The following is a 24,643-nucleotide window of genomic DNA, read 5'->3' as shown; positions in this document are numbered from 1 at the left end:
ATTGATTAAAACGTTAAGAAGGGGTGAAAAGAACAAACTGAACGAACGCAACCGTTGTCGTCACGGCACAATTTCATCTTCGTCATTTGACCTTATCGTTCTTCATCCCGCTGTCTGCCTGCCTCAGTCGCATTTCCATCACGGGGCTCACAAACATTTGTCATTTGTCCACTACAGAGGACATTTGTCCATAACAGAGGACATGCTAACTGGCTGAGCTCTGGGTCTCAGGAGGATACATATTGTTATTTGTCTCCTCGCGATGGTGACATCCTTTGCTGTGCAGTTTGTAACTTTGTGAATAGTAATAACATTATTTACAGTAACTGCCCTCTACCGGCAAAAACGAGGAGCTGCAACACCTAAAAGTCGTCAAATATATCAATGAAAAAATATTAACATATTAAAACTTCCGGACTTTCAAAAAACACCTCCCGGCCACCGTACTTCCTGCTTGATGATGTTGACGTTTGTAAAGTTTATCGCCCTCTCGTGGCCACAACGTGACAATGCAGTATATTGAATAGTCACATTCACGTCTGTGACGCCTCAATAACATCGATTACTTCCGGTAAATACTTTCAAAATATAGAGATAAAAACTGAACACGCCGAAAATAAATTACATTTGATTAAAGTCTACCTTTACGATGTGCCAAATGAAGGTTTTGTGTAGAAATAGCGGTGTCACTGTTTCATTAAAGTTAACAGACTTCTGCATTCCTAATGACCGTCAACCTTTATTTTTTACAAACATTCTACTTCCGTAGTGGTCCCACTAATAAACGGTCCGTACATTTTCCGGTGCGTCTGTGCGTCGTTCCTTCCGGTCGGTCCATTTTCTCCCTCCGCTCGCTATTTTGGCTACTCTTTAGCCCACGTGTGATCTTAAGTCGGTTTTCACTTTCAAGTATTATTGAAAAGTTTTTATAAAATGTCTTCGCCTATCGAGCAGATGAGAGCCAACGTGGGTAAACTCCTGAGAGGAATCGATAGGTATGGATGACGCTCTCGACAAGTAGATAATCTGACGAGCAGGCTAACGATAGTTTAGCATGTTTGCTAACGTTGTGAACGTTTGTCTGCGTAAATCATCGTCGGGCCATTAATAAATGCGTTCCGCACCATCCATAAAGTTCATGTGTTGTTGTGGAGCTGATGCCAGTTTGACCATTATTCATTTGCGGACAGATAAATACAATTAAAGTAAACGCGTGTCTTTATTTACACAGCAGCTGTGGCTGAATGTCAAGTGTCCCCATTTAAGATCGCCTTACATTTTTTCATGCTTTTATATCGTTAAAACATTGTGTTAAAGGCGCATTTTCTGAAGGTTGTGTTGCATTTACTTGACAAGAAATTATATGCAAACTGTATATTAAAACGGGATAACATACGTCATGTTTTCATCTAGACGAGAAATGACAAATCTTTATTAGCTGTTTTAAACCTTACAGAAAAGTCTCCACAAAAAGTACTCTGTTACCCAAAACACTTCTAATCGACGAGTCCAGTTTAAAGTCATCTCGGATTACTATAATTAAAGCCTCTTTTTACAAAAAATGTGATTACATTCTTCAAAACGAGTGTTTTCATAAGAATGCAGAATATCGTAGGTCGTTTGATGCAGAGCGCTGAGCCGTCTGCGCTTTATTCACGTGTTCTGACCGTTTGTCTCTCAGGTACAACCCAGAAAACCTTGCGACGTTGGAGCGCTACGTGGAGACGCAAGCTAAAGAGAACGCGTACGACCTGGAGGCCAACCTGGCTGTTCTCAAGCTGTAAGCGATGCCGCCGCCGTGTGGAGGAACGCCAGCCGGGAGCGGCGTGTCGTTAATCAGGCCGTGGAAGTAGCTAACAGGATGCTCTTCGTTGTTCGGCTAGCTGACGTGTTTCTCACTGGATTCATGATAGTTTTTAAATGCTAAGTGCTTCTGCGTGGAATTAGAAGTTGCGTCTTGAAATCCCCGTCTGCAGGTACCAGTTCAACCCGGCGTACTTCCAGACACAAGTGACCTCACAGATTCTGCTGAAGGCTCTGACTAACCTGCCGCACACCGACTTCACGCTCTGCAAGTGCATGATCGACCAGACTCACGTATCCCTCCGGTGCCCCCGGCGATGTCCCCTTGTGAAAAAGTTTGTGTCATTGCCAGAGTTGCTGTGTGTGTGTGTTGGGGGGGGGGGGCTCTGTCTCGGGGTCGGGGGTGCCTTTCCTTGACTACAGTGCCGCAGCTAGAGGAACGCCCCATCAGACAGATCCTCTACCTGGGGAACCTTCTGGAGACGTGCCACTTCCAGAGCTTCTGGGTGATGCGCACGCACACACACACACACACACGGGATAAATCAGTATGCTATTTATTTTGCTCAGTAACATATCACCAGGGACTAAGACCAGAGCTGGATCCGGTTTTTATTCCTCCTCCTCTCAACCCCCACGACGTTCCTCGTGTGCTTTTTGTTCCGGCGCGTCTCACACGCTGTCTCGAAGCCGACGCTGTCTCTACGCCGACGCTGTCTCTACGCCGACGCTGTCTCTACGCCGACGCTGTCTCTACGCCGACGCTGTCTCTACGCCGACGCTGTCTCTAAGCCGACGCTGTCTCTACGCCGACGCTGTCTCTACGCCGACGCTGTCTCTACACCGACGCTGTCTCTAAGCCGACGCTGTCTCTAAGCCGACGCTGTCTCTAAGCCGACGCTGTCTCTAAGCCGACGCTGTCTCTACGCCGACGCTGTCTCTAAGCCGACGCTGTCTCTAAGCCGACGCTGTCTCTACGCCGACGCTGTCTCTACGCCGACGCTGTCTCTACGCCGACGCTGTCTCTACGCCGACGCTGTCTCTACGCCGACGCTGTCTCTAAGCCGACGCTGTCTCTAAGCCGACGCTGTCTCTAAGCCGACGCTGTCTCTAAGCCGACGCTGTCTCTAAGCCGACGCTGTCTCTAAGCCGACGCTGTCTCTAAGCCGACGCTGTCTCTAAGCCGACGCTGTCTCTACGCCGACGCTGTCTCTACGCCGACGCTGTCTCTACGCCGACGCTGTCTCTACGCCGACGCTGTCTCTACGCCGACGCTGTCTCTACGCCGACGCTGTCTCTACGCCGACGCTGTCTCTACGCCGACGCTGTCTCTAAGCCGACGCTGTCTCTACGCCGACGCTGTCTCTACGCCGACGCTGTCTCTAAGCCGACGCTGTCTCTAAGCCGACGCTGTCTCTAAGCCGACGCTGTCTCTAAGCCGACGCTGTCTCTACGCCGACGCTGTCTCTAAGCCGACGCTGTCTCTAAGCCGACGCTGTCTCTAAGCCGACGCTGTCTCTAAGCCGACGCTGTCTCTACGCCGACGCTGTCTCTACGCCGACGCTGTCTCTACGCCGACGCTGTCTCTACGCCGACGCTGTCTCTACGCCGACGCTGTCTCTACGCCGACGCTGTCTCTAAGCCGACGCTGTCTCTAAGCCGACGCTGTCTCTAAGCCGACGCTGTCTCTAAGCCGACGCTGTCTCTAAGCCGACGCTGTCTCTAAGCCGACGCTGTCTCTAAGCCGACGCTGTCTCTAAGCCGACGCTGTCTCTACGCCGACGCTGTCTCTACGCCGACGCTGTCTCTACGCCGACGCTGTCTCTACGCCGACGCTGTCTCTACGCCGACGCTATCTCTACGCCGATGCTATCTCTACGCCAGGGGTCCCCAAACTACGGCCCGCGGGCCAGATACGGCCCGCCTCCACGTTTGAACCGGCCCCCTGAACAATACCAGAGCAAAAAAAAAAAAAAAACTTTTTTTTTTTTTTTTCCCCCCCATACAACGTGAGTAGCCGGTGGGGGATCAATAATGGTATTCGATGCATTTAAGAGGGGTTTGTAGCATAGATGTCAAATTCACCTTGTGAGAAACTGTATCCTCTTGCTCTGTTAAATATAAATACTTTTTGGTAAACTACTGCATGCTATTGCGAGAATAGTTCCTGGGTCACGTAACCGGGAACAACCACTTGGGTAGCTTTAAATCTCAGGTAGTAGGAAGTAGGTGGGAGACGTGAGGGACACGCAATCAATTGAGGCTGCAGGTAGGATTTTTGCCTCGTTTTTCCATGACTGTTAATATGCCAACTATCGATCTGCATTGCTGACTCGTTAACTCAGAGGAGCTGACTGTCGGTGCCGGGCTGTGTGAATGAGAGAGAAAAACGGAATGGCGGAGTCTGTGCCAACAATAGCATTTCTCACTAAATGGTCCGGAACCCCCGACTTCCTGCTCTGTCCGGGTTGGTAGGAGGCTCTTGCAGCCGACCCTTGACCTTTCTCCACACGCACCCTGTTTTTCTGTATGGTTCCTCCATCATACAGTAGCGGGCCATATGAACTGTTTCTAAACTGCGAGTTACCCCATGTGCGCATCGTGCTGATGCGTGCAAGGAACGACAACGATCCTGTGCGATCCCTGTTTGTGGACCGTAGGACATGAACTGTCCAATTCAGGAGCTGATTTCATTGTAAATGTTGAGATTTGGTAAATTAAGTGTTTGCACTGAATGGCCATTCAAATCAAATGTCATTGTAGACTTCTTGTTCTTGTCCACTAAACTGAATTTAGGGTACTGAAACAGTTTCTGCTTCCTCTCTCAGCGAACGATGGTCTTCTGACCTGGCCCATATTTATTGTCATCATTATAGCATGATTAATGTTGCATTCATTAAGTGTGAATTATCATGTTCCTGTGCAGAGTACAGGCTACAGGTCATTAATTCGAGAGTGGAGAATATATTAATATTATGAAGAAAAGCATTCTTCCTTTCGTTTGGGACAATTTTAATGATGATCACATATGACCAGAAAGTTAATGTTCCATTGACGTTTTTCTGTGACGAACCCGGAAAGGGTTATTAATAACACTATTTATTCTATTAATAGTGTTATTATTTATGTCCTGACTTTTTTTCTGTGAAGAAAGGGTTATTTGGTGGCTGTTTGGAAAACAATAAATATTGAGGCACCCCTGCCATCGTCACACTGTTCCTGTACAAACTGACCCCGGCCCCCCATCAGAGAAGGGAAACGTTATGTGGCCCTCACAGGAAAAAGTTTGGGGACCCCTGCTCTACGCTGACGCTATCTCTTCCTGACAGACGAGTCTCGAGGAGAACAGGGAGCTCATTGATGGCATCACTGGCTTCGAGGACTCTGTTCGCAAGTGTGAGTATCGCCGTCCGTCTTGGCCGTGGACGGATACGAGGAGGACGCTTCTCTGAACGTTCTCTGGAAGCTAACGGGAATCGGCCGAACCCGAACTGGAGCGACGATCAATGAATGGAGTCCTCAGGAAAACGTAACCGACCTTGTGAGCATTGCCGACCGTTTATTTTTCAGTCATCTGTCACGTTGTGGGAATCACCTACCAGACCATCGAGCGCCGGCTACTGGCTGAGATGCTGGGAGACCCGCTGGGTACGACCTTTGACCTGCTGGGGAGGCTGGGGAGCAGGTGCTGCTTCTCCGTCTCTGAGCCCCTCTTCTCCGTTCGTTTTTGCAGACACGCAGGTGAAGCTGTGGATGAATAAATATGGCTGGACTGAGGATGAGGAAGGACAGATCTTCATCTTCAACCAGGAGGAGAGCGTCAAACCCAAGAACATCGTGGAGAAAATTGACTTTGAGAGTGAGTCCTTCTAAACACGATGAAGACACGAATCAAACCGCGGTGGCGCTGCAGGCGTCCCCCGTCCCCCGTCCCCCGTCCCCTCGTCTGGAGCGTTGACATATTCCGGCTGCCCGTCTAAAGATTCAGCTGTGTCTCCGCCTCCTTTTGACACAACGACGTGCCCCATTTCCGCCTGCTCACCTGTCCCAGGTGTTTTTGGAAGTGCCGATGAAACGGCTTTAGAGTTCAGATCGACCAACTGAAGACCCCCCCCCCCCCCCCTCTTTTTTTAATTGAACATTCTGTATGAAGAGTTTCACCAGAACTTGAGACGGAGGCTTTCCAGGATTGTTTATTTATTAGTATTGGGGGGAAAAAGTACGTCTGTATTTATAAATCTTTAAATAAGGAGGGAAGTAAATTCTGTCCAGAACAAACCGGGCCTCTCTTTTTTAATCTGGAGTCGCTTTCAGAGATTCCTCATGAAGCCGATCGGATGATCTTTACTTTGAGCATCTCGTTTCTCATCCTTTCCCTTTCCACAGGTGTTTCCAGCATCATGGCGACGTCTCAGTGACCGATTCAACCACGTCTCCATCGCTTTCCCAATAAAAGTCATTTATCGATTACAGCCTGACGTGTCTGATTCCGCTTCATGCAGGGCGTTCCTGAAAGGATCGATATTTTCCTGCAGGTTTAATATTTCATAGATGACGGGATGTGTGGATTCATGTGTTGCAAATATTCTGTAAAAAAGTATTGTACTTTTGACTTGATTTCACTCGTGCCTTAAAATGACTGTAGATCAATGGCAGATATTTAAAGCGTCAATAATACATCATAAAAGCTGAGGCTGCCGAGCCCACACCTCGATCAGCTGCCTCAAAATGTCATTACGCAACAAAAATGAGGCACATTTATAAAGAAATCAACGCCATAGTCAGGAAATGTTAAATAAAATATTCACAATAAGAAAATGAAGTCTTATTTAGTCATTAAAATCCACGTTTCTGTCGCGTGGTTCTAATTCCAAACCAGAAAAAGAATCTCATTCATTTTAATGGGGAACGAGGGATTCTTAAAGGTTTCACCTTTACTGGTTTATTCTGGGATGGATCCGGGATACCTGCAGCCTGGGCTCTGCACCTTTCCTGTTTATTCAAACCGACATCTGGGAGTGGCTCGATTCCCACTCAGGTGAGCATCTTGCAAGGGGCGTGGCCTCCGTGTTGCTACCTGTTTGAAGACAACAAAGCAACACACCTGACGTTGTGAAGTCTCACGCTCGGCCCGACATGATCAAGTCCTGGAGCGTCTCGTCTGAAGGCTCCCTGCCGACCGACGATGACGTGGACTCGGTCTGCTCCGACGAGCTGCTCGGGTCTCAGTCCCGCCGCTGGCTGGCGGACCTGCTGTCCGCCGACATGCCCCCGGAGAGCGTGGACGTGCACGCCGTGGGCCGGGACGGACTGTTCGTGGACTTCCACTTCCCGCTGGGAGAGCTGGAGCTGCAAACCAGGGTCAAGTGGAAACGACCCAAAGTAAGAGATGGGGAGGAGATCAAAAGCTCCGTCTGCCTCAGTGACGTAGATCAAAAGCTCCGTTTGCCTCAGTGACGTAGATCTGAAGCTCCGTTTGCCTCAGTGACGTAGATCTAAAGCTCCGTTTGGCTCAGTGACGTAGATCTGAAGCTCCGTTTGGCTCAGTGACGTAGATCTGAAGCTCCGTTTGCCTCAGTGACGTAGATCTGAAGCTCCGTTTGCCTCAGTGACGTAGATCTGAAGCTCCGTTTGCCTCAGTGACGCAGATCAAAAGCTCCGTTTGGCTCAGTGACGTAGATCAAAAGCTCCGTTTGGCTCAGTGACGTAGATCAAAAGCTCCGTTTGGCTCAGTGACGTAGATCAAAAGCTCCGTTTGGCTCAGTGACGTAGATCTAAAGCTCCGTTTGGCTCAGTGACGTAGATCAAAAGCTCCGTCTGCCTCAGTGACGTAGATCTAAAGCTCCGTTTGGCTCAGTGACGTAGATCAAAAGCTCCGTTTGGCTCAGTGACGTAGATCTAAAGCTCCGTTTGCCTCAGTGACGTAGATCTAAAGCTCCGTTTGGCTCCGTTTGGCTCAGTGACGTAGATCAAAAGCTCCGTTTGGCTCAGTGACGTAGATCTAAAGCTCCGTTTGCCTCAGTGACGTAGATCTAAAGCTCCGTTTGGCTCAGTGACGTAGATCAAAAGCTCCGTCTGCCTCAGTGACGTAGATCTGAAGCTCCGTTTGGCTCAGTGACGTAGATCAAAAGCTCCGTTTGGCTCAGTGACGTAGATCTAAAGCTCCGTTTGCCTCAGTGACGTAGATCTAAAGCTCCGTTTGCCTCAGTGACGTAGATCTAAAGCTCTGTTTGCCTCAGTGACGTAGATCTGAGGCTCCGTTTGCCTCAGTGACGTAGATCTAAAGCTCCGTTTGCCTCAGTGACGTAGATCTGAGGCTCCGTTTGCCTCAGTGACGTAGATCTGAGGCTCCGTCTGCCTCAGTGACGTAGATCTAAAGCTCCGTTTGCCTCAGTGACATAGATCTGAAGCTCCGTTTGCCTCAGTGACGTAGCGAAACAATTATTTTTATAAGGAAAGCTTGGTCTGTGAACCAGATGCAGCCATCAAAAGAGCCACATCTGGCTCCCGAGCCATAGGTTCCTGACCCCTGCTCTAGAGGGATGTAGTGCTGCGCAGGGTCTGACAGGGGCAGGAGAGATAAAGGCTGCTGCCGGTTTGCAGGCCTTCCTATGTCAGACAAAGGAAGGCGTCTCGACATAAGTCCGATCCTCTGTTCCCAGGCCTGTGAACTATCCACTGTTATTTTAATGTTGCTTAATTTCATTGCATCACCGTCTTTAATGACAATAAAGTACTATTCTATTCTATTCTATACTCCCCCTGCTGGTGGAAACTAAACGTTGCAGGCAGCACGTTGGACGAGTTGCAGATGCAGCAGAATGGAACTGGCTGGACTGCAGCTGTTCAAGTCTGTTACAAACAATGACATCTGACATTTAGATAATCACTACCTTTTATTATAATTTGTTACCATGACTACTGGAGGGTTCTGAATCATCATGCAGACCTTTATGTGATATTTTTTGTAATTTGACACCTTGCTAAATGGGCTGTCCTTATGTACCGATCCGGTTTAACTGGTACTGCTGACTGCTCCTCATTACTACAATCACACATGCGTCGCTGGGTCTGGAAGGGAACATTACCTGGTTTATTTTTGGCTCTTCTTCCTCATAATGTGTTGGAAAAAGTAAATTCCCACTGATCTGACTGAACGTTGTTGTAATCTGACTCCAGGCTGTAGACGTCCTCCTCAAGGTGAACATTTTGATCAAGCAAACTTCAGACAAATCAAAATACCGACCCAAATATAACACATATCTTCCATCTTATCTCCAGTAAGAGTAATCATGAAGACACCTGTCCTTGTAACTAGTAAGAACAGGTGTGTGGAAATGCATTGAGGACATGCTGAGGACATGAATCCTGTGTTCATGGTCCCAGGTGGATGGCACAGACAGAGTACACACCCCGTGTATTAAAGGTGTAGTTCTCCATGAGTTCATTTCAATCCAAAGCCTTTTCAAGAATAATCAATTGGACAATTAAGTTAAGTAAATAGCACATCGGGCACAAACGTGTCTGAGAGTGTTGACTTGGCTAATTAGGTGTGTTCCTTCACAACGGCATGTTTAGCCATGTTTACACCAAACGCTAGCTGATCTTTAATATCTGGCTTCCACTCCCTTTGAAACTATGCTGACCAAACACAATGAAATCCTGTTATGTTTATCATTGTCTAACCGTTTCTCTCCTTTCTATTCTATTACCCCCCCCCCCCCTCCCTTTATTGAACCAATCATCAAACTCCCTGCTGATCCCAGGAAATCTGCTCGTCCCCTCAGTTCGTAGCAGACGGAGCGACGCGCCTGGACATCCGCCAGGGAAGGCTTAGTAAGTAGGCAACCATGGCGAGTTTACCAAGCTGTGTTCACAACATGAGCCTCCTTATGAAGGAGGACAACGCCCTTCGCCTTATGCCTGGACTTCTCTATTGAAGGAATTGAGAATGTCTCTGGTACAGCTCGTTGAATAATCTGCACCTACCACAGATCCATCAACAGAGCATAACCCGGCTGGCCGTTGGGTCCACCTGACCAGTTCTCTGACCGCTGTTCTGATCCACACCATGTGATCAAGTAGTCTCTTCACCCGAAGACGCTTAAACACCCGCTACATCCAATGTCATGTCATGTGATATCGTCTGATTGCATACGCCACGAATCAAGCACCTGGTGAATAATGGCGTGCGGAAAAGAAAACGCCACAGAAGATTCACCAAAGTGTGGCAAAAGACGTTCTGTCGCAACGCAGACTGTAAAAGAAGCATCTTCTTGATAATCTGACCGACTTCTCAAACCTTCTTTACCCAGACGACTGCTGGCTGCTTTCTGCTATTGCGTCGCTCTCCTTGCATCACTCGCTGCTCAAGAAGGTCATGCCTGCAGGACAGACGTTCGAAGAAGGATACAACGGCTGCTTCACCTTCAGAGTAATACCCGAACAATACCCAGCATGCAGCAGTCGCACGCAAATGCCATTTTATTGAAGGTCTTAAAAGATCAATAAATGTACATGTTCAAATGTTAAAACACTGCAGAGAACGTCTTGTACGTTTGAACACTTAAATGTACCTTTCATAAAGATAAATATTTTAATATATATATATATAGATGATATAAGCTTTTAATAAACACTCCTCTTTCTTGCTCTAGTTCTGGCAGTACGGTCAGTGGGAGGAGGTGAAGATAGACGACTTGTTGCCGACTCGGGACGACGACCTGCTGTACCTCAGCTCCCCCGTTCGACACGAGTTCTGGAGCGCTCTGCTGGAGAAGGCCTACGCCAAGTGAGTTCCTGTTCCTGTTCAGCAACATTGTGGGGGCTCGCCTGCCTTATGTGGGTTAAGTGCAAGTATCCATGTAAATCAGGAATATCTGGGTTGTAGACTTTGTAAAGGTTTGGGTAAGTTTAGATTTTGGTTAAGATAAGGGGTTAGTGTTGGTCAAGTCGTGGTTAAGGTCACGGTAGCGTGATCATGGGTAAATCATCTTTTTACAATACTGCCCCCCAATGGTGGAACTGTTTGACTCCTGCCCTCAAAACATGCACCTCTTTGGCCTCCTTCAAAAGGCCCTAAAAATACACCTTTCAGGGGGACAGAAACGGAGATAGTCATCACGACTCTCTCCAGATCAACCCCCCCCTCCACCCCCTTTTTTGTCCAGCAACGTTGCACATATTACGTGTCTTTTTAATTTATTGTAATTTATTGTTATTTTGCATCAATTGAGTAATTTAATATTCGTTTTATTTGTATTGTTAAATGTCGATGATTTATGTACGAAGGACTTTCAACGGAAACAAGACCGCAAGGGCTTTTTAGAAATGCTCCTCTTAGACAGGATGTTTGACTGTATTTGTACTGAAATACATGCTACTGTTTGACTGTACTTGTACCCTAACATTCTATCTAATAAATATATTCATCATCATCATCATACTCCAAATAACCATTCTAGACCAATACTGTATCCTAATAGCTGAAAGAATAATGTGGAATAATGAGTTCTTCAGACTTGAGACATGCTGGATTTCAGATTTAAGACGACTGGATTTAACATATCCGTGTGATGCTGAAAGCTAGAAGCTGTTAGCATACAAGTTTGTAATCACAGGCCACTCCTGCACTTCCTTAAATGATAATTTATTAATTATTGATAATTAATATTTGGCCACAGGATATTTCTCTGATATCCCCCCAATAAAATGTGTTTTACTGTCTATAAGTATCCATCTAACTAGAATGTGTTTTTTCCAGCCCAACTCTTTTTGCATTGATTCAGACGCACTGATTTTATTTCTCATCTGTTCAGATGCAGCTTTACTTGGTAAACTTAACGGCTCATCTTTAGTCGTTTTCACACCTGGCCAAGCGGACTCGGTTCGATTGAGGAGCTGAAAGTCGCAACATTGTTGCGTTTATCACTAGTTTCTGTTCTGCTTTCACGCTGTGGTTTTAAAGCGAACTGAACTTTCTGAGCAGCATCACATGGTTGAAAGAGGCGCTCATCGATTGGACAAAGTAGGAGGGGAAGTCCCTCCCTCTCCCATGTTTGTTTTGGTTTGGCATGAGCGCTGTACTTCCTCTACCCTAGATGCACTGCGTATAGCGTTACTACGTACATTTGGTCCAGTGAGCTTTAACATTGCATACGTACCGAACCAGGGTTCACTTGCAAGCGAACCGAGACCCACATTTTCAGGCGGACCGGAGTTCGCTTGTTTGATCCGCACAAGGGTTCGGATGAGCTTTCAAACAAAGCAGACTATCCGAGGAAACAAACTCTGGTCCATTTCAAGTGGACCAAACCGCTCTGGTGTGAAACCGACTTTCGTCTACGAATGGAATAGAATAGAAAATACTTTATTGCCATACGTCGCAGTACAGGTACATTGGAGTTCTTGTGCATCTCTGAGTCATCTTTAAGAAGGCAAACAAATACAAGGCAAAGACGAGAAGATATCTATCGCTCATCCCAATCTTTGATCAGGTCATCCACATACATAATGGTAAACACTGGGAGCTCCACCACCTGTGGCCCGTCTGTGACAGAGTCCAGAAAACGGTTACAGGTGGATGTTTGTGGTTTCGGGTTCGCCAGCTTGGCAGTCACTGATTGGCCTGATTGTATGAGAGGTGGAGCTGTAGTCCAGGAGCTTTGTCTGTACATCCAGAATGTGTTGTGAGAGTCCAGCTGTTACATGATGGAGTGAAGTGCCCATATTACTGATCTATTGAAGCGGATCCACTGTGTCTGGAACCATCAGGACTTTTGGTGCCACACGTTCGGGTCCAACTATCTTGCAGGGTTTCATCAATGATGGTTTACATTGTGTTATTTGTATTTGACACGTATAATTTAAATATAATGTCATGGACTTTTTTAATGCCTAATAACTAGAGTTGGACATCGTCTGGATTTCACGGATTCTGAGTCCGATCCTTCCATACGGATATCCATACACTATATTTTAATAGTGATTCTGACTCTGTTCTCTCTCACCTCCAAGTACCACATTTCTTCTCTAATCTCAACAGCAATCCCTCGTATATATATGACATCACCTTCACACTGGAAAGTACTGGAAGAGTTTAATAATATTTGTCTTGCTTTTTTTTTTTTTTTATCTCCTGGAAAATTCATGAAATTGTCCGTTTTCACCGGTAACCTAATGACTTTGCCCTCCCACATTTTTGTCCCAGGGTGAAAGGTGGCTACAGAGCTCTGGACATGGGCTATCCTCATGAGGCCATGGTTGACATGACCGGTGGGGTGGCAGAGGTTTTGAAAGTCGCCTCTCTTCCCAGAGACCTGTCAGGCTTCCTCAGAGGCCTGCTGGCTAAAGGAGCTCTCATCAACTGTGCCAACTGTGAGGTAAAGGGAGGAGCTTACTAATGGTATGAAAGGGAGTTGACTTGTCAGGTCTAGTTTACACACCTGGACCTCCTGGGAAAAAGTGAAGCAGAGCACATTCAGATTGATTTGGTCTGGGTGATGAGTCACACGAGTAAGCATTGGGAGTTCTTCTTTCCTGACTGTGGGCGGACGTTTGTTTCGTTTCTCTCTCTGCAGGGTCCTTTGGAACAAAAGAGTGAAATGGGGATCATGTTCAGACATGCCTACTCTCTGACAGCAGTCGAGAAGGTAAGTCACAGAGATTCTTTTCAGCATGCTAACATTGCTGTATAACGCGATTGGAAATATCCACCAATGAATGAGTAGTTATTTGCTTCTCTTAAAATATCCGTCACTGCACTACATGCACTTCAGAGTAGCAGCAAACTGCTAAAACGGTCTTTGCTCCTCCTCCAGGTGAAGACGACAAATGGCACTGCAGATTTGTTGCGAATCCTCAACCCGTGGGGCAACACAGAGTGGGAGGGGCCCTGGGGCGACTTGAAATCGTGGGTTCACTCATACAGGAAACGGCTGCTTTATAATTGTTAAATGAGAGTGCATTAATTGAGAGAACCATCATTAACTTCTTGCAATAATAAATATCTTGCATATCCATCCCTCCATCCAGTCCAGAGTGGAACACAGTAAGCACCGAGGAGCAGAAAAGGCTGGACAGAGTGCGGCGCGAGGACGGGGAATTCTGGTGAGTTTCATACACCACTGTTGACACTGGACCTCAGTACTTTCACTAAAGAAACCAAAATAAAACACTTAATCACAGTGGGAATGGCAAGGGAAAACATTTCTTCATCTCACAAGACATTTTATTCTGTAATTCATTGCAGGAAATGCAGGTTTCCTTACGAATCAGGGAGTAGAAAGAAATCACAAATGCGATGTGTGTAGAGTTTTCATCGTTTAAGGGTCTCGTCAGTCATGTATCGTTAGCGCGTCGTGGTCGGACTGGCCTGCTAACTGACCAGCTTCTCCCTCCACCAGGATGGCAGTGTCAGACTTCCGAATGAATTTTGGGATTATGGAGGTTTGCCACTTGACTGACACTTTTTGCAACTCAGTCGTATGCGTGCTACCGTGGTCGTGTGCAATGCATCATGGGAACTGGGTGCCGAGCATCACAGCAGGAGGCTCTCCTAAAGGCGGTAAGAAACACGATGAGAAACGGATGCATTGTTCTGTTTGCTCCATAAACCCTTGGGCTAAATGTCACCATGGTAACCTCAGCATCACATTAGCATAACAAGCCTCTTTGGCCCCATTAGCTGTCCTGATTAACGTTGTGTTTACTTTATACCACCGACAACGCGAGATTCCTTCGTTCCATTTGAGACAAGTTGAAGGAATTATAGTTAAGCTTGTATAACAGCTTTTATTTCAAATTGCATGTCTGTATTCCACTTGTGTCTCCACGTCTATGAACATCATAGATAAGTTTAAAGGTCCCATGTAATGAAAAACGTCACTTTTCCTGTGTTTCTACATTATTCTGGTGATTTTGGGTCCTGATCAACCCAAAACAAAATAAACCATCCATCAATCCTTCGTAGTTTGGGGGGTCTGGAACCACCTCCTGAAACACGTCTGAAAGAGAACGCTCCCCTTCTGACGTCAGGAGGGGGAAACGTGCACAAATGTGTGTGCACATGCGTGCGTGTCTGCGCTCTCTCCACCGTCACGGCGACGAGGAAGCTGAGCCGAAAGGAGAAGCTCTCCATTTACCGGTCGATCTTGAGTCGAGGAAGAAGAGCAGAGTGGATAAAGTTTATTTCTTGCAGTAATGATCCGGCGAAAATTGTCAAAAATGTTTTTGTGTGTGCTGAAACGTCCCTCATAGTTTACCACGGTAGCGTGCGTACGTGCGTGCTCGCTATGAACGTACTTCTGCTTCCGGGTTTAGAGCGTTTCTGGCAGAGTGGTTTGAGACAGAAATGAGGGACGCTGTCCTGCAGCATCTGTTTGAGACAGAAATGAGGGACGCTGTCCTGCAGCATCTGTTTGAGACAGAAATGAGGGACGCTGTCCTGCAGCATCCGTTTGAGACAGAAATGAGGGACGCTGTCCTGCAGCATCTGTTTGAGACAGAAATAAGGGACGCTGTCCTGCAGCATCTGTTTGAGACAGAAATGAGGGACGCTGTCCTGCAGCATCTGTTTGAGACAGAAATGAGGGACGGTGTCCTGCAGCATCTGTTTGAGACAGAAATGAGGGACGCTGTCCTGCAGCATCTGTTTGAGACATAAATGAGGGACGCTGTCCTGCAGCATCAGTTTGAGACAGAAATGAGGGACGCTGTCCTGCAGCATCTGTTTGAGACAGAAATGAGGGACGCTGTCCTGCAGCATCTGTTTGAGACAGAAATGAGGGACGCTGTCCTGCAGCATCCGTTTGAGACAGAAATGAGGGACGCTGTCCTGCAGCATCTGTTTGAGACAGAAATAAGGGACGCTGTCCTGCAGCATCTGTTTGAGACAGAAATGAGGGACGCTGTCCTGCAGCATCTGTTTGAGACAGAAATGAGGGACGGTGTCCTGCAGCATCTGTTTGAGACAGAAATGAGGGACGCTGTCCTGCAGCATCTGTTTGAGACAGAAATGAGGGACGGTGTCCTGCAGCATCTGTTTGAGACAGAAATGAGGGACGCTGTCCTGCAGCATCTGTTTGAGACAGAAATGAGGGACGCTGTCCTGCAGCATCTGTTTGAGACAGAAATGAGGGACGCTGTCCTGCAGCATCTGTTTTCTGTTTGGACCAAAGACTGGCACAGATATTTCATATAAGTGTTTACCCTCGCCGAAGAGGAGGCGAGGGTATTGCAGTTGGGTGCGTTTGTCTGTCTGTTTGTCTGTTTGTTTGTCTGTCTGTCCGAGCGCATAACTCAAAAACTAGTAACCCAATCAACTTGAAATTATTACACAAGCAAGGTTCTGTCCGTGGCTCGGTCCTCCCCAAGAATGGCGTTGATCCAGATCTGGATCCAGATTCTAGAATTATTTTTACATGATCTGGAATTGTGCCTGTGCTGTAACATGGGAGTGTCACTTTAAGAGGGAGGGACACGAATGGCATGATGGGAAAAAGAGTCCAGAAGGTGTCTTGTAGTACGTTCCAGAGCAGCAAGCTAGAGCAGGTTTGGCCCCTCTGATCCGGAAGCCCTGTTTACTGTCTCACAAGATCCAATAGTCTTTTGGAGGCGGGGTCTGCAGTCTCTGATTGTCTTTCTAGTTTGGAACTGCATTAACTTGTGGAAAAAGGGAATAAAATGGGACCTTTTAAGTAGTGCAATGGTGGAAATGATTCCTTTCATTTGTGTGCTGCAGTCTAGAAATGATAGAGATTTTTCAGTGATATTCGTGATTAAATCCAGCACAACTCAAGTTGAGGCAAGTTCATATGTTCGGTGGCTGTAATAACCGTATACGCATTATGGACTGTTGCACCACACGTTTTATTTATCAGTCTGTGGGTGTGGCATGAGCTCAGACTGAGCAACAACCTGACTTCCAGCTATTTGGTAAATCACTTGTTGCAGAAATGATTTACCCTACACATATAAAGTGTGGCATTCATCTCAGAGAATTATTACAATGCATTGACAATCTTCTGACAAACATTTCAACTCGTTTCAACTTTGAGATGCATTTCTGATCAAGTTTCAAGATATTTGAAGTCATCAAATTAGTATCGTCCCATTAGTGATTACGATGGAAACATGATGTCCAAATGTATGTTTCTACACACAGTTCTGTTTAGAGTGGAAAGCTGAAGGCAGTGTGTGTGTGTGTGTGTGTGTGTGTGTGTGTGTGTGTGTCCAGGCTGGTTCTGGCAGAATCCTCAGTTCATCTTTGTCCTGTCGAAGCTGGACAGCGATGAGGACGACTCTCAGAAGAAGTGCTCCTTCATCTTGGCTCTGATGCAGAAGCACCAGAGACGCAGGGGTGCTGAGCTGTGCATAGGCCTGCATATATACAATGTACACTCACACACACACTTGCATGCACGTGCGCACATGCATGCACACGATACACTTTTGATATTTTAAGCATATTTAAACCTGAAAAGCTTGAAAACCTGTGAGTGCACGTTTATGTTGTCCCTGCATTGTACGTTGTAGATGTATTACAGGTGTGCTGTGTCTCCAGGCGGACCCAAAGAGAACCCACCTGTCACCCGAGGACTTGAGCGTTCTTCGCCCGGTTCTCCACAGCGGCAGTTACAGCTCACGTCGGGAGGTCGTTCTTCGCGGCTCCCTCCCACCAGGGAATTACATCATCATCCCTTCAACGTCCGAGCCCAATCAGCAGGGAGAGTTCCTCCTGCGGGTCCTGACGGTGTCGGGCAACACCGCCGCGTGAGTATCAGGTCAATCTGTGGAAGGACAGCGTTTAGGGGTCATCAGTGTCCCACGAGAAGAGTTTGATTCTTCACCATGTTAACAAAGACGTAGAACTTCGTTCTGTTTCCTCGTTCTTTACATACCTGACTTTAGCATATTAGAGTTCTAATGTTTCCTTGTTTCCAGTCCGGCTCCTAAACCAACACCACACCTCTCCTCACTAACACAGGTAAGAAATCAAAGTGAATTTTCCTCATGAGGATCAATACATTTGATCAAAGAATTTGTCCAGTGTAAAGCGTCTTGTTGACGTAGAGGTTTGGCAGCAGGGAGGGGCTCGGACCTTTAGCAGGTTTCATGTATGTTATGTGTTTGACTTTGTGAGAGCCACCAGACGTGTTTCAAAGTGATTCCAAAAGGTCAAAAGGTCAAAGCAGGATCACTTCCAAATATGCTCCTTTAGAGGAGTTTGCACCTGAAAAACATCTTGTGTGTTGTTGTGCAGCCGATGAGCACCAGTGTTCCACAAAGCAAAAGCAAGGACTGACATGTTTGACTTGCAGTGTGCCCCCCCCCACACATCATTTATTTCACGTCTCATGAAGGGACATGAAGCTTTATCGGCTTCTGCTTCAATAGTCACATCTCAAACTTTCATCTACACAGATGTTCTCGTGAGAAACGCTTGTTTCATGCATGCGGTCCGTGTAATATATACAGATACTTTAATAGATGTGTACTTTAATAGATGTACTCGTAGTGTGGATTGGGGACCTGGCTTTCGTTCTCTTGAGTCTTGGACACTCCAAAGTGAATGTCAGTGGTTTCGTGTCTCGTTTAGCCTTGTGGTTAAGCTGCTGAAGTGCACCCTCCTCTGGGACAGGCTGTGGCCTGAATGGGGTTTATAAGATGTGAGGATTAAATACTGTTCATTTCAAACTGCCGCGTTACAAGCAGCATTTCCACCCCACCGGCACACGTCCCTCAGTGTTGCTGTAAACTCGATTCTTGAGTTTCAGCCTTTCTGCGAAATGCAATTAGAAATCAATTTCTAAGGCTTTTCTCTTCTTCTGAATTTGGGCTTCACATCTTTTTTTTCCAGCAGCCTACCTTTCCTCACCAAGCTGCTCTTCCTTCGCCCAAATCTACAAAACTGCTGTTTAGGAAGCACTGCAACAAGGTGAGCTATACCGGCACACATCTGGAAGCGGGGCTGAACCTTGACCCACGTTACGGTGCCGCACGCATGCTTCTAACATTTAAAATGGCCGTCTACACCTGCATCATCGCAGAAGTTCAATTAAAACGTGTCGAGGCGCCGTTCTCTGAAATGTCCTGTCGTGTTGCACTCAAAGCAAGCGGGAGCTGTGCTGTTTGAATGTAGGAAGGAGGAAGAGTAACTTTGAATTATATTGACTTTTAACGACTGTTTCCTGCTTCTTGCCATCAGAAGGGCTTCTGCAGACCAGTGCACTTCCACAAACTGCTGTCTGAGGCCATCAAGGGAGGAGGTCAGTGATGTCCGACTGATTTCATTCACAATATAATTGACTTGTTCCTTCTTGTTTTGTTTTTTGAATATTTCAGATGAAGAAAGATGAAATATTATCACAGAACAATATCTGACGGTGTTGAATCATGCTCGGGGTGTTAACGCTGCTTCAACAAGTTAATCATAAACAGAGCTGATCATTCTTCATATTTTCTATCTTCCTCATCTCTTATTTCCTTTCTCTTGGTATTTCATGGCATGTTTTTTTTTCTCCTTGATTTTTAGGGTTATGATGGGGTTTAGCCAACCCTGAAAAAGACCTGCCTTCCTTTGCTAAATTGATATGAATACTTCGTGTGTGTGTGTGTGACTATTTATCCCAGGAGTTCACACCCACTTCTACTTCCCCTCTACCTTCATTTACATAATGTCAGTAGTTATGGCGCTGGCCCCACCCAGGAAGCAGAAAAAAACAAACTTTAGCTTTGATGACATTTGGTGAACACCTTTATATGAATAATACCTTTTACACGTCCATTGGTGGTCTTGTTGTGTTCAGTGTTGGCCGGCAGCGAGAGGTACTTGGCTCTGGAGCACTGCAAGAGCATGGTGGTCCTGGTGGATGTATCCTGAACAGCGGAGACGATAAAACAGGAATGAAATTATTTCACTTCTGGAGGAGAGATGACTCAGGCAAAAATAATAGAGTAAGATGCAAGTTTAGTTCAGACATTGTTAGCTAATTTTAAGGAATGATCACGTTTGCTTTTCTCCAGGGCCTGGATAGCTCAGACGGTAGAGCATCAGACTTTTAATCTGAGGGTCCAGGGTTCAAATCCCTGTTCAGGCGCTGAGTTTTAAAGTTCCTTCCTTATATGCTGATAAAGGGACTTCCCCTCTAATTAGATTAGTGACCATTTCTCCAAGTTGCATCCCGTTTCTAACCAGAAGTGAACTCTAAAGCGACTCCAAATGGAAGTCCTGAAGTCCACATTAATCATATTCACATATTACTCAGAATAAAAGGAGTGAACTTTGCCCAATAATATTCTGTCTAATAAAAATGTTAGACGTTCATGACAGAATGAAATAAAAACATCTTCCTCTTGTCTTGTTCTGCATAAGGACAGTTAAGTGGTTGCATGATTTCTCTGACTCGGTGTCGTTGCTATTTAAAGCAACAATTGCCTGATTAAATGTCTGATGCTCTACAGACTGAGCGATCCAGGCCCTGAGACAATGAAAGAGTCCTTCTAGATCTTTGTGTTGAATAACGTCAAGTCCAAGTCTAGGCGACTTTCAACCAACCATTATCCATCTTTCAGAGCTGTCACTGCTGATTTGTCTGGTTGATATTCTTGACCTCAGATTTCCTACAGAGTCAAGGCATTGCTCAGCTAAACTGGCCAGATTTCCAGGCTCTGTGGGAAAAGATCCAGAGGTGGACAGTAAGGCTGCCAACACATCACAACAGTGGCATATATACCGCGTGTGTGTGTGTGTGCGTGTGTGTGTGTGTGGTTTTCCATGCATTTAGTGTGTTGTATACAATCTCCTGTCAGGACATCTTTCTGGTGTTTGACAAGAACAAAACTCACCACCTGGAGTACCAGGAGGCGGCTCCCGCCCTGAAGGCAGCAGGTAGGATCTACGGTCGCATTATTGAACTGATGGTTTGAGCACATTTCTCAGCAGCAGTTTAAGCGCAACTGGTTGAAGGAAACCGACCCCACATCTGCCCGGAAAACTACTACTGCCACCAGAGGGAGCCAAACCACCTATCTTTACCTTTAACAAAGGCCATTAATTACCTCCGACGAGGAGGCTGTGTTTTTGCCGGTGCTGGTTTGTTTGTTTGTCTGTCTGTCTGTTAGTAACATAACTCAAAATGTTACGGGCGGAGCTAATGACCTTCTCAGGAAATGTTGGGAATGTTACCAGGAACAGATTATTACATTTTGGTGGTGATCCAGAAGAGATCCTGGATTCTGGATTGCTTTGAAATGTCATCAACATTGCAGTCGATATAACTTCAAAATGTGTTCCTCAATATCTCGGCTGATTATTGACCCGATGTTTATGGAATTTAACAGTCATGTAGGGATGGGGGGGGGGGGGGGGGGGGGCTCTATCTCACCACACATTCAATTCACTCACCAAAAATCATTTATAAAGGGGTTCGATATGCGCTATCACAGAAAATGTCTTCTGGATCTGGTCCCGAATGAGATCAGGAAAAATTATGACATTTTAACATTGAAAACTCCATTTACGAATTAAAAAGTCAAAGTTAAAAATCAACGGCGATTCACGTTTACTTTTCATGGTTGGTGTGTAAAGACATCAAGAACAATTTAGAACCTTTCGATGATGATCCAGATCACCATGAGGATGATGGTGTGAATTTAATTGCAAGGGGAATGAGCTGCTTGGCGGAGGTCTGGGCTCTGTGAGCTCTGTGAGCTCTTATGCTACTCTGGATGCATCAAATGGTATTGAATGAGAAGAAGAATCGTCATTTCTGTGTTGTAATTGGACGAAAATAAAGTTTTGAAATCCAAAACCACAATAAAATATGAAGAACACTTTAAAGTTAAATATAAAAAAAATGGATAAAGAAATCTGCACACAGCTCCACATTTTCACACGAACACGAAGCTGACATGCAACAGGCTCTATAAATGAAATGATTGAATCATCAGATGTCTGTTCTCTGATCTGTTTGTGCTCCAGGCATCATGGTGGATGAATTGATAATGCAACTGGTTGGTCTGAGATACACGGAGCCCGACTTGACCATTAGTTACCCCGGCTTCCTCTACCTGCTGATGAAACTGGAGAGCATGATCCGTAAGGGAGGGGAATATGGGAAGAGGGAGGGGAGTCAATTCCAGCCAGGGGCCTTCCTCTCTCTCAACTCTTGCTCTCTCATCACATGAGTTCTCTGTCACACTATCTAACAAAGGCGATGGCACCCCAACAATATCATGAAATGTCGGCATCCAAAATAAAGTAATCGTATAATCAAATGTATTTTGTTGGCTTTAGCAAAAGCAGTGCAACGGCAGTAATAATTACATTAATGTGAAAAGCATCAAATGTCTACAGGAGAAAGAAAAAGACTGACAGGAAAGAGAAGGGAGCGAAAAGACGGGAGGAGAGTAAGATTAGGCCACCATCAGAAGAGTCAAAACATAAACAGTGGGAAGGCAAGATCAGCCTTTCATTTCAGATACATTTCAGAAAGTAGTTGGACTAAAATGAACATTTTAGTGTCTCGGCGGTTCCGTTTAATTCAATCACTCAGACACAACTTAACCTCCTGGCAGAGTTAACAAACGCTAAGCTTAAATCCCCGTTACATTATTAATGCAGAGCTGAATGAGAGGAAAGTGACATCACGTGGTTTGTCTTGGTTCACATCCCAGCCGCATGGTGGACTCTGGACGAGATGTGAACAGTCCAAAGGTTTCTCGGTTATTTATTTGTTTTCGTCCACTTTTACAGACAAATTCCAAGCGTTCGACGTGGTGGGAATGGACAGCGTGACCGTCAGCTACAGACAGGTGTGACCATCGATCTCCATCTGCACAACACTGACGTCTTTCAACATAGGGAGGAGTGTCTTCATGCCTGACAGACAAATGCTCATATTGAGTCAGTTGATTTCTGATGGTGCTTTCTGTTTTCTGATTGGTTCCAGTGGCTACACATGACCATGTACAACTGACCTGACCCGGTTCCCCAAGAGCCCTCAGGATTGGCTTTGCTATTTATGTTTTATAGGTTTAATTTTGAAGTGCAGTGTTTGATTTTATTCGCGTATGAAAGAAGGTGTATAGTTGAATCTACACGAGAAGCAAATTGTTTTTTTTTTTTTTGCTGTTATACGTCAAACAGTAACAGTGGAAGCATCCAGGGTTGCTATGATAAAACAAATATATATGTGTATATTTGATTTTATTTGTCACACTTCAAGAAAGTTTTTTCATGAATTAAATTTGCATTTGTCACATGAATCCAACAATTTTGCCAGAACATTTATAATATGTTGTTGATATAATTTCATTGCCACCCATTCATTCTAAATGATCCTTTTATTCTACAGGATGGATAACCTATGTGACTGTTAAATATAAAATCATTTTGAACAAACTTCATTTTGTATTTGTCCCTTAAAAAAGTTTAACTGCCGTTCGAACTCACCTTGCAAATCACGTTCTCAAGGAGGATTCAACAGACGGCAAGAAGATTCAAAAGGTGCATCTACTCATCGTTATTAATAAATACATTTAGTGATGGAGTATTTATAGTTTTACAGACAAAAATGATTATGGACAGCCAGAAAGACAGACATACCACCGACTATGACTGTAATTCATGATTTATTTTAGAACAACATGCTCTGGCCTCAGACACTCACAATTTCAAGGAGCCATTTCCTCCAATTGAAGCTCTATTGCTTTTAATGTTTTCACTTCCTGTCTGATTTCTTGAACATTTATTAAATTCCACATCATGAGGGCCCCCCCCCCCCCAAGATGTTTACTTACTACTAATAGCAATGTTTATACATGAGCTGTTTTTCTGCTGTGATCCTTGACCAAAGGGATATTTTTCCCTTTGCTGTTGTCTGGTATGTGTAAATATCCGCAGCATTATTCTTCAAAGTGAGAACTGTCACACGTGTGTGTGTGTGTGTGTGTGTGTTTCTATGTGTGCCCAATATCCTGTTGTACTGCTTTTGGGTTTGCATGTTAGAGTCTTACATTCATCTCTTGCCTTTCTATCGGGAATATTGAAATAATTATTCTAAATCCTTTGTCTTGACAGAGCTGTTGGCGCTGCCCCTAAGCACACCATAGCGTAGAAATACATAAATGCTGAATAATACAACAGTATTAGACTACTCTAATTTAGTTAAAATGAATTACTTTTATTTATATCAATGATTACAAACTGTATATTAGTCTGAAAGAGGAAATATACTTTACACACATTTAGCTAGTAGATAGTAGCTAAATGTGTGGTCCCCAGACATGTGGGAGTCTCATACATACACACAAAGACAGAAACAGACACACAAACACAGAAACAGACACACAAAGACAGAAACAGACACACAAAGACAGAAACAGACACACAAAGACAGAAACAGACACACAAAGGCTGCATAAACTGAATCGCCCCTTGGGATAAATAAAGTTGTCTGAACTGAACTGAACAATATTGTCAGTATGTGAAATGTATCCCGACGAGACATAAACCATTTCCCATTGTGTTTAATCCACTCTCTAATTTCTGTATGCAGAATTCAGGTTGTATCGGAATGGAGTCACTTCAGAACACTATAATTACTATTTTAATTTCAGAGCAAAAACAAACGACGGTTTTAAGGCACGTGTGATGTGTGAGAGCAGGCTGTGTTGCTTTCACACATAATACGCAAAACAGTCATCAGGATTTTGAGTTTTGCATTCATATTACCCCCCCCCCCCCCCCAAGTATCCATTACCAGCCCAGCTGCATCAACATGTCTTTGCTCGTCCATTCACAAGTGGCTTGTCGCTACTAATGAGTCCATATTAATCG

General features: G+C 45.3%; 2 protein-coding genes and 1 non-coding gene across 4 annotated transcripts; all 3 read left to right on the top strand.

The window, feature by feature from the left end:
* The first annotated feature begins 823 nt into the window (after positions 1-823).
* On the top strand, positions 824-6,275 carry LOC137915039 (eukaryotic translation initiation factor 3 subunit K). 2 transcript variants are annotated; one of them, XM_068758523.1, is made up of 8 exons: positions 824-995; positions 1,682-1,780; positions 1,977-2,097; positions 2,235-2,309; positions 5,133-5,199; positions 5,374-5,451; positions 5,537-5,662; positions 6,190-6,275. In XM_068758523.1, the coding sequence occupies exons 1-8, from the start codon at positions 934-936 to the stop codon at positions 6,219-6,221; spliced, it is 660 nt and encodes a 219-aa protein (XP_068614624.1). In that variant the 5' UTR covers positions 824-933; the 3' UTR covers positions 6,222-6,275. The 2 variants fall into 2 exon arrangements, with proteins under 2 accessions (XP_068614624.1, XP_068614623.1); XM_068758522.1 differs by having other exon boundaries at positions 2,232-2,309.
* Positions 6,276-6,741: 466 nt separating this feature from the next.
* On the top strand, positions 6,742-24,234 carry LOC137915038 (calpain-9-like). The gene is made up of 20 exons (XM_068758521.1): positions 6,742-7,185; positions 9,570-9,639; positions 10,119-10,237; positions 10,461-10,594; positions 13,013-13,184; positions 13,383-13,454; positions 13,623-13,714; positions 13,837-13,911; positions 14,208-14,371; positions 17,033-17,196; positions 17,366-17,574; positions 17,746-17,788; positions 18,662-18,739; positions 19,010-19,070; positions 19,611-19,675; positions 20,431-20,499; positions 20,614-20,692; positions 21,785-21,901; positions 22,559-22,617; positions 22,755-24,234. The coding sequence occupies exons 1-20, from the start codon at positions 6,940-6,942 to the stop codon at positions 22,779-22,781; spliced, it is 2,115 nt and encodes a 704-aa protein (XP_068614622.1). The 5' UTR covers positions 6,742-6,939; the 3' UTR covers positions 22,782-24,234.
* On the top strand, positions 19,829-19,901 carry trnak-uuu (transfer RNA lysine (anticodon UUU)). The gene has a single exon. It is a non-coding gene; the product is annotated as a tRNA-Lys (tRNA).
* Positions 24,235-24,643: the final 409 nt, after the last annotated feature.

The sequence above is a fragment of the Brachionichthys hirsutus genome, unplaced genomic scaffold (assembly GCF_040956055.1).
Source record: "Brachionichthys hirsutus isolate HB-005 unplaced genomic scaffold, CSIRO-AGI_Bhir_v1 contig_1023, whole genome shotgun sequence".
Classification (NCBI taxonomy): Eukaryota; Metazoa; Chordata; class Actinopteri; order Lophiiformes; family Brachionichthyidae; genus Brachionichthys; species Brachionichthys hirsutus.
This window is presented reverse-complemented; position numbering and strand designations above follow the sequence as displayed.

What these genes read in the sequence shown, in the direction of transcription:
- LOC137915038 (XM_068758521.1), top strand. Translation starts at nt 6,940, where the DNA reads ATGATCAAGTCCTGGAGCGTCTCGTCTGAAGGCTCCCTGCCGACCGAC. An exon ending in TTAGGAAGCACTGCAACAAG is followed by an intron (nt 18,740 to 19,009) that starts GTGAGCTATACC and finishes TCTTGCCATCAG; the next exon opens with AAGGGCTTCTGCAGACCAGT. An exon ending in GAAACTGGAGAGCATGATCC is followed by an intron (nt 21,902 to 22,558) that starts GTAAGGGAGGGG and finishes CCACTTTTACAG; the next exon opens with ACAAATTCCAAGCGTTCGAC.
- LOC137915039 (XM_068758522.1), top strand. Translation starts at nt 934, where the DNA reads ATGTCTTCGCCTATCGAGCAGATGAGAGCCAACGTGGGTAAACTCCTG. An exon ending in GCATGATCGACCAGACTCAC is followed by an intron (nt 2,098 to 2,231) that starts GTATCCCTCCGG and finishes ACTACAGTGCCG; the next exon opens with CAGCTAGAGGAACGCCCCAT. An exon ending in GATGCTGGGAGACCCGCTGG is followed by an intron (nt 5,452 to 5,536) that starts GTACGACCTTTG and finishes TCGTTTTTGCAG; the next exon opens with ACACGCAGGTGAAGCTGTGG.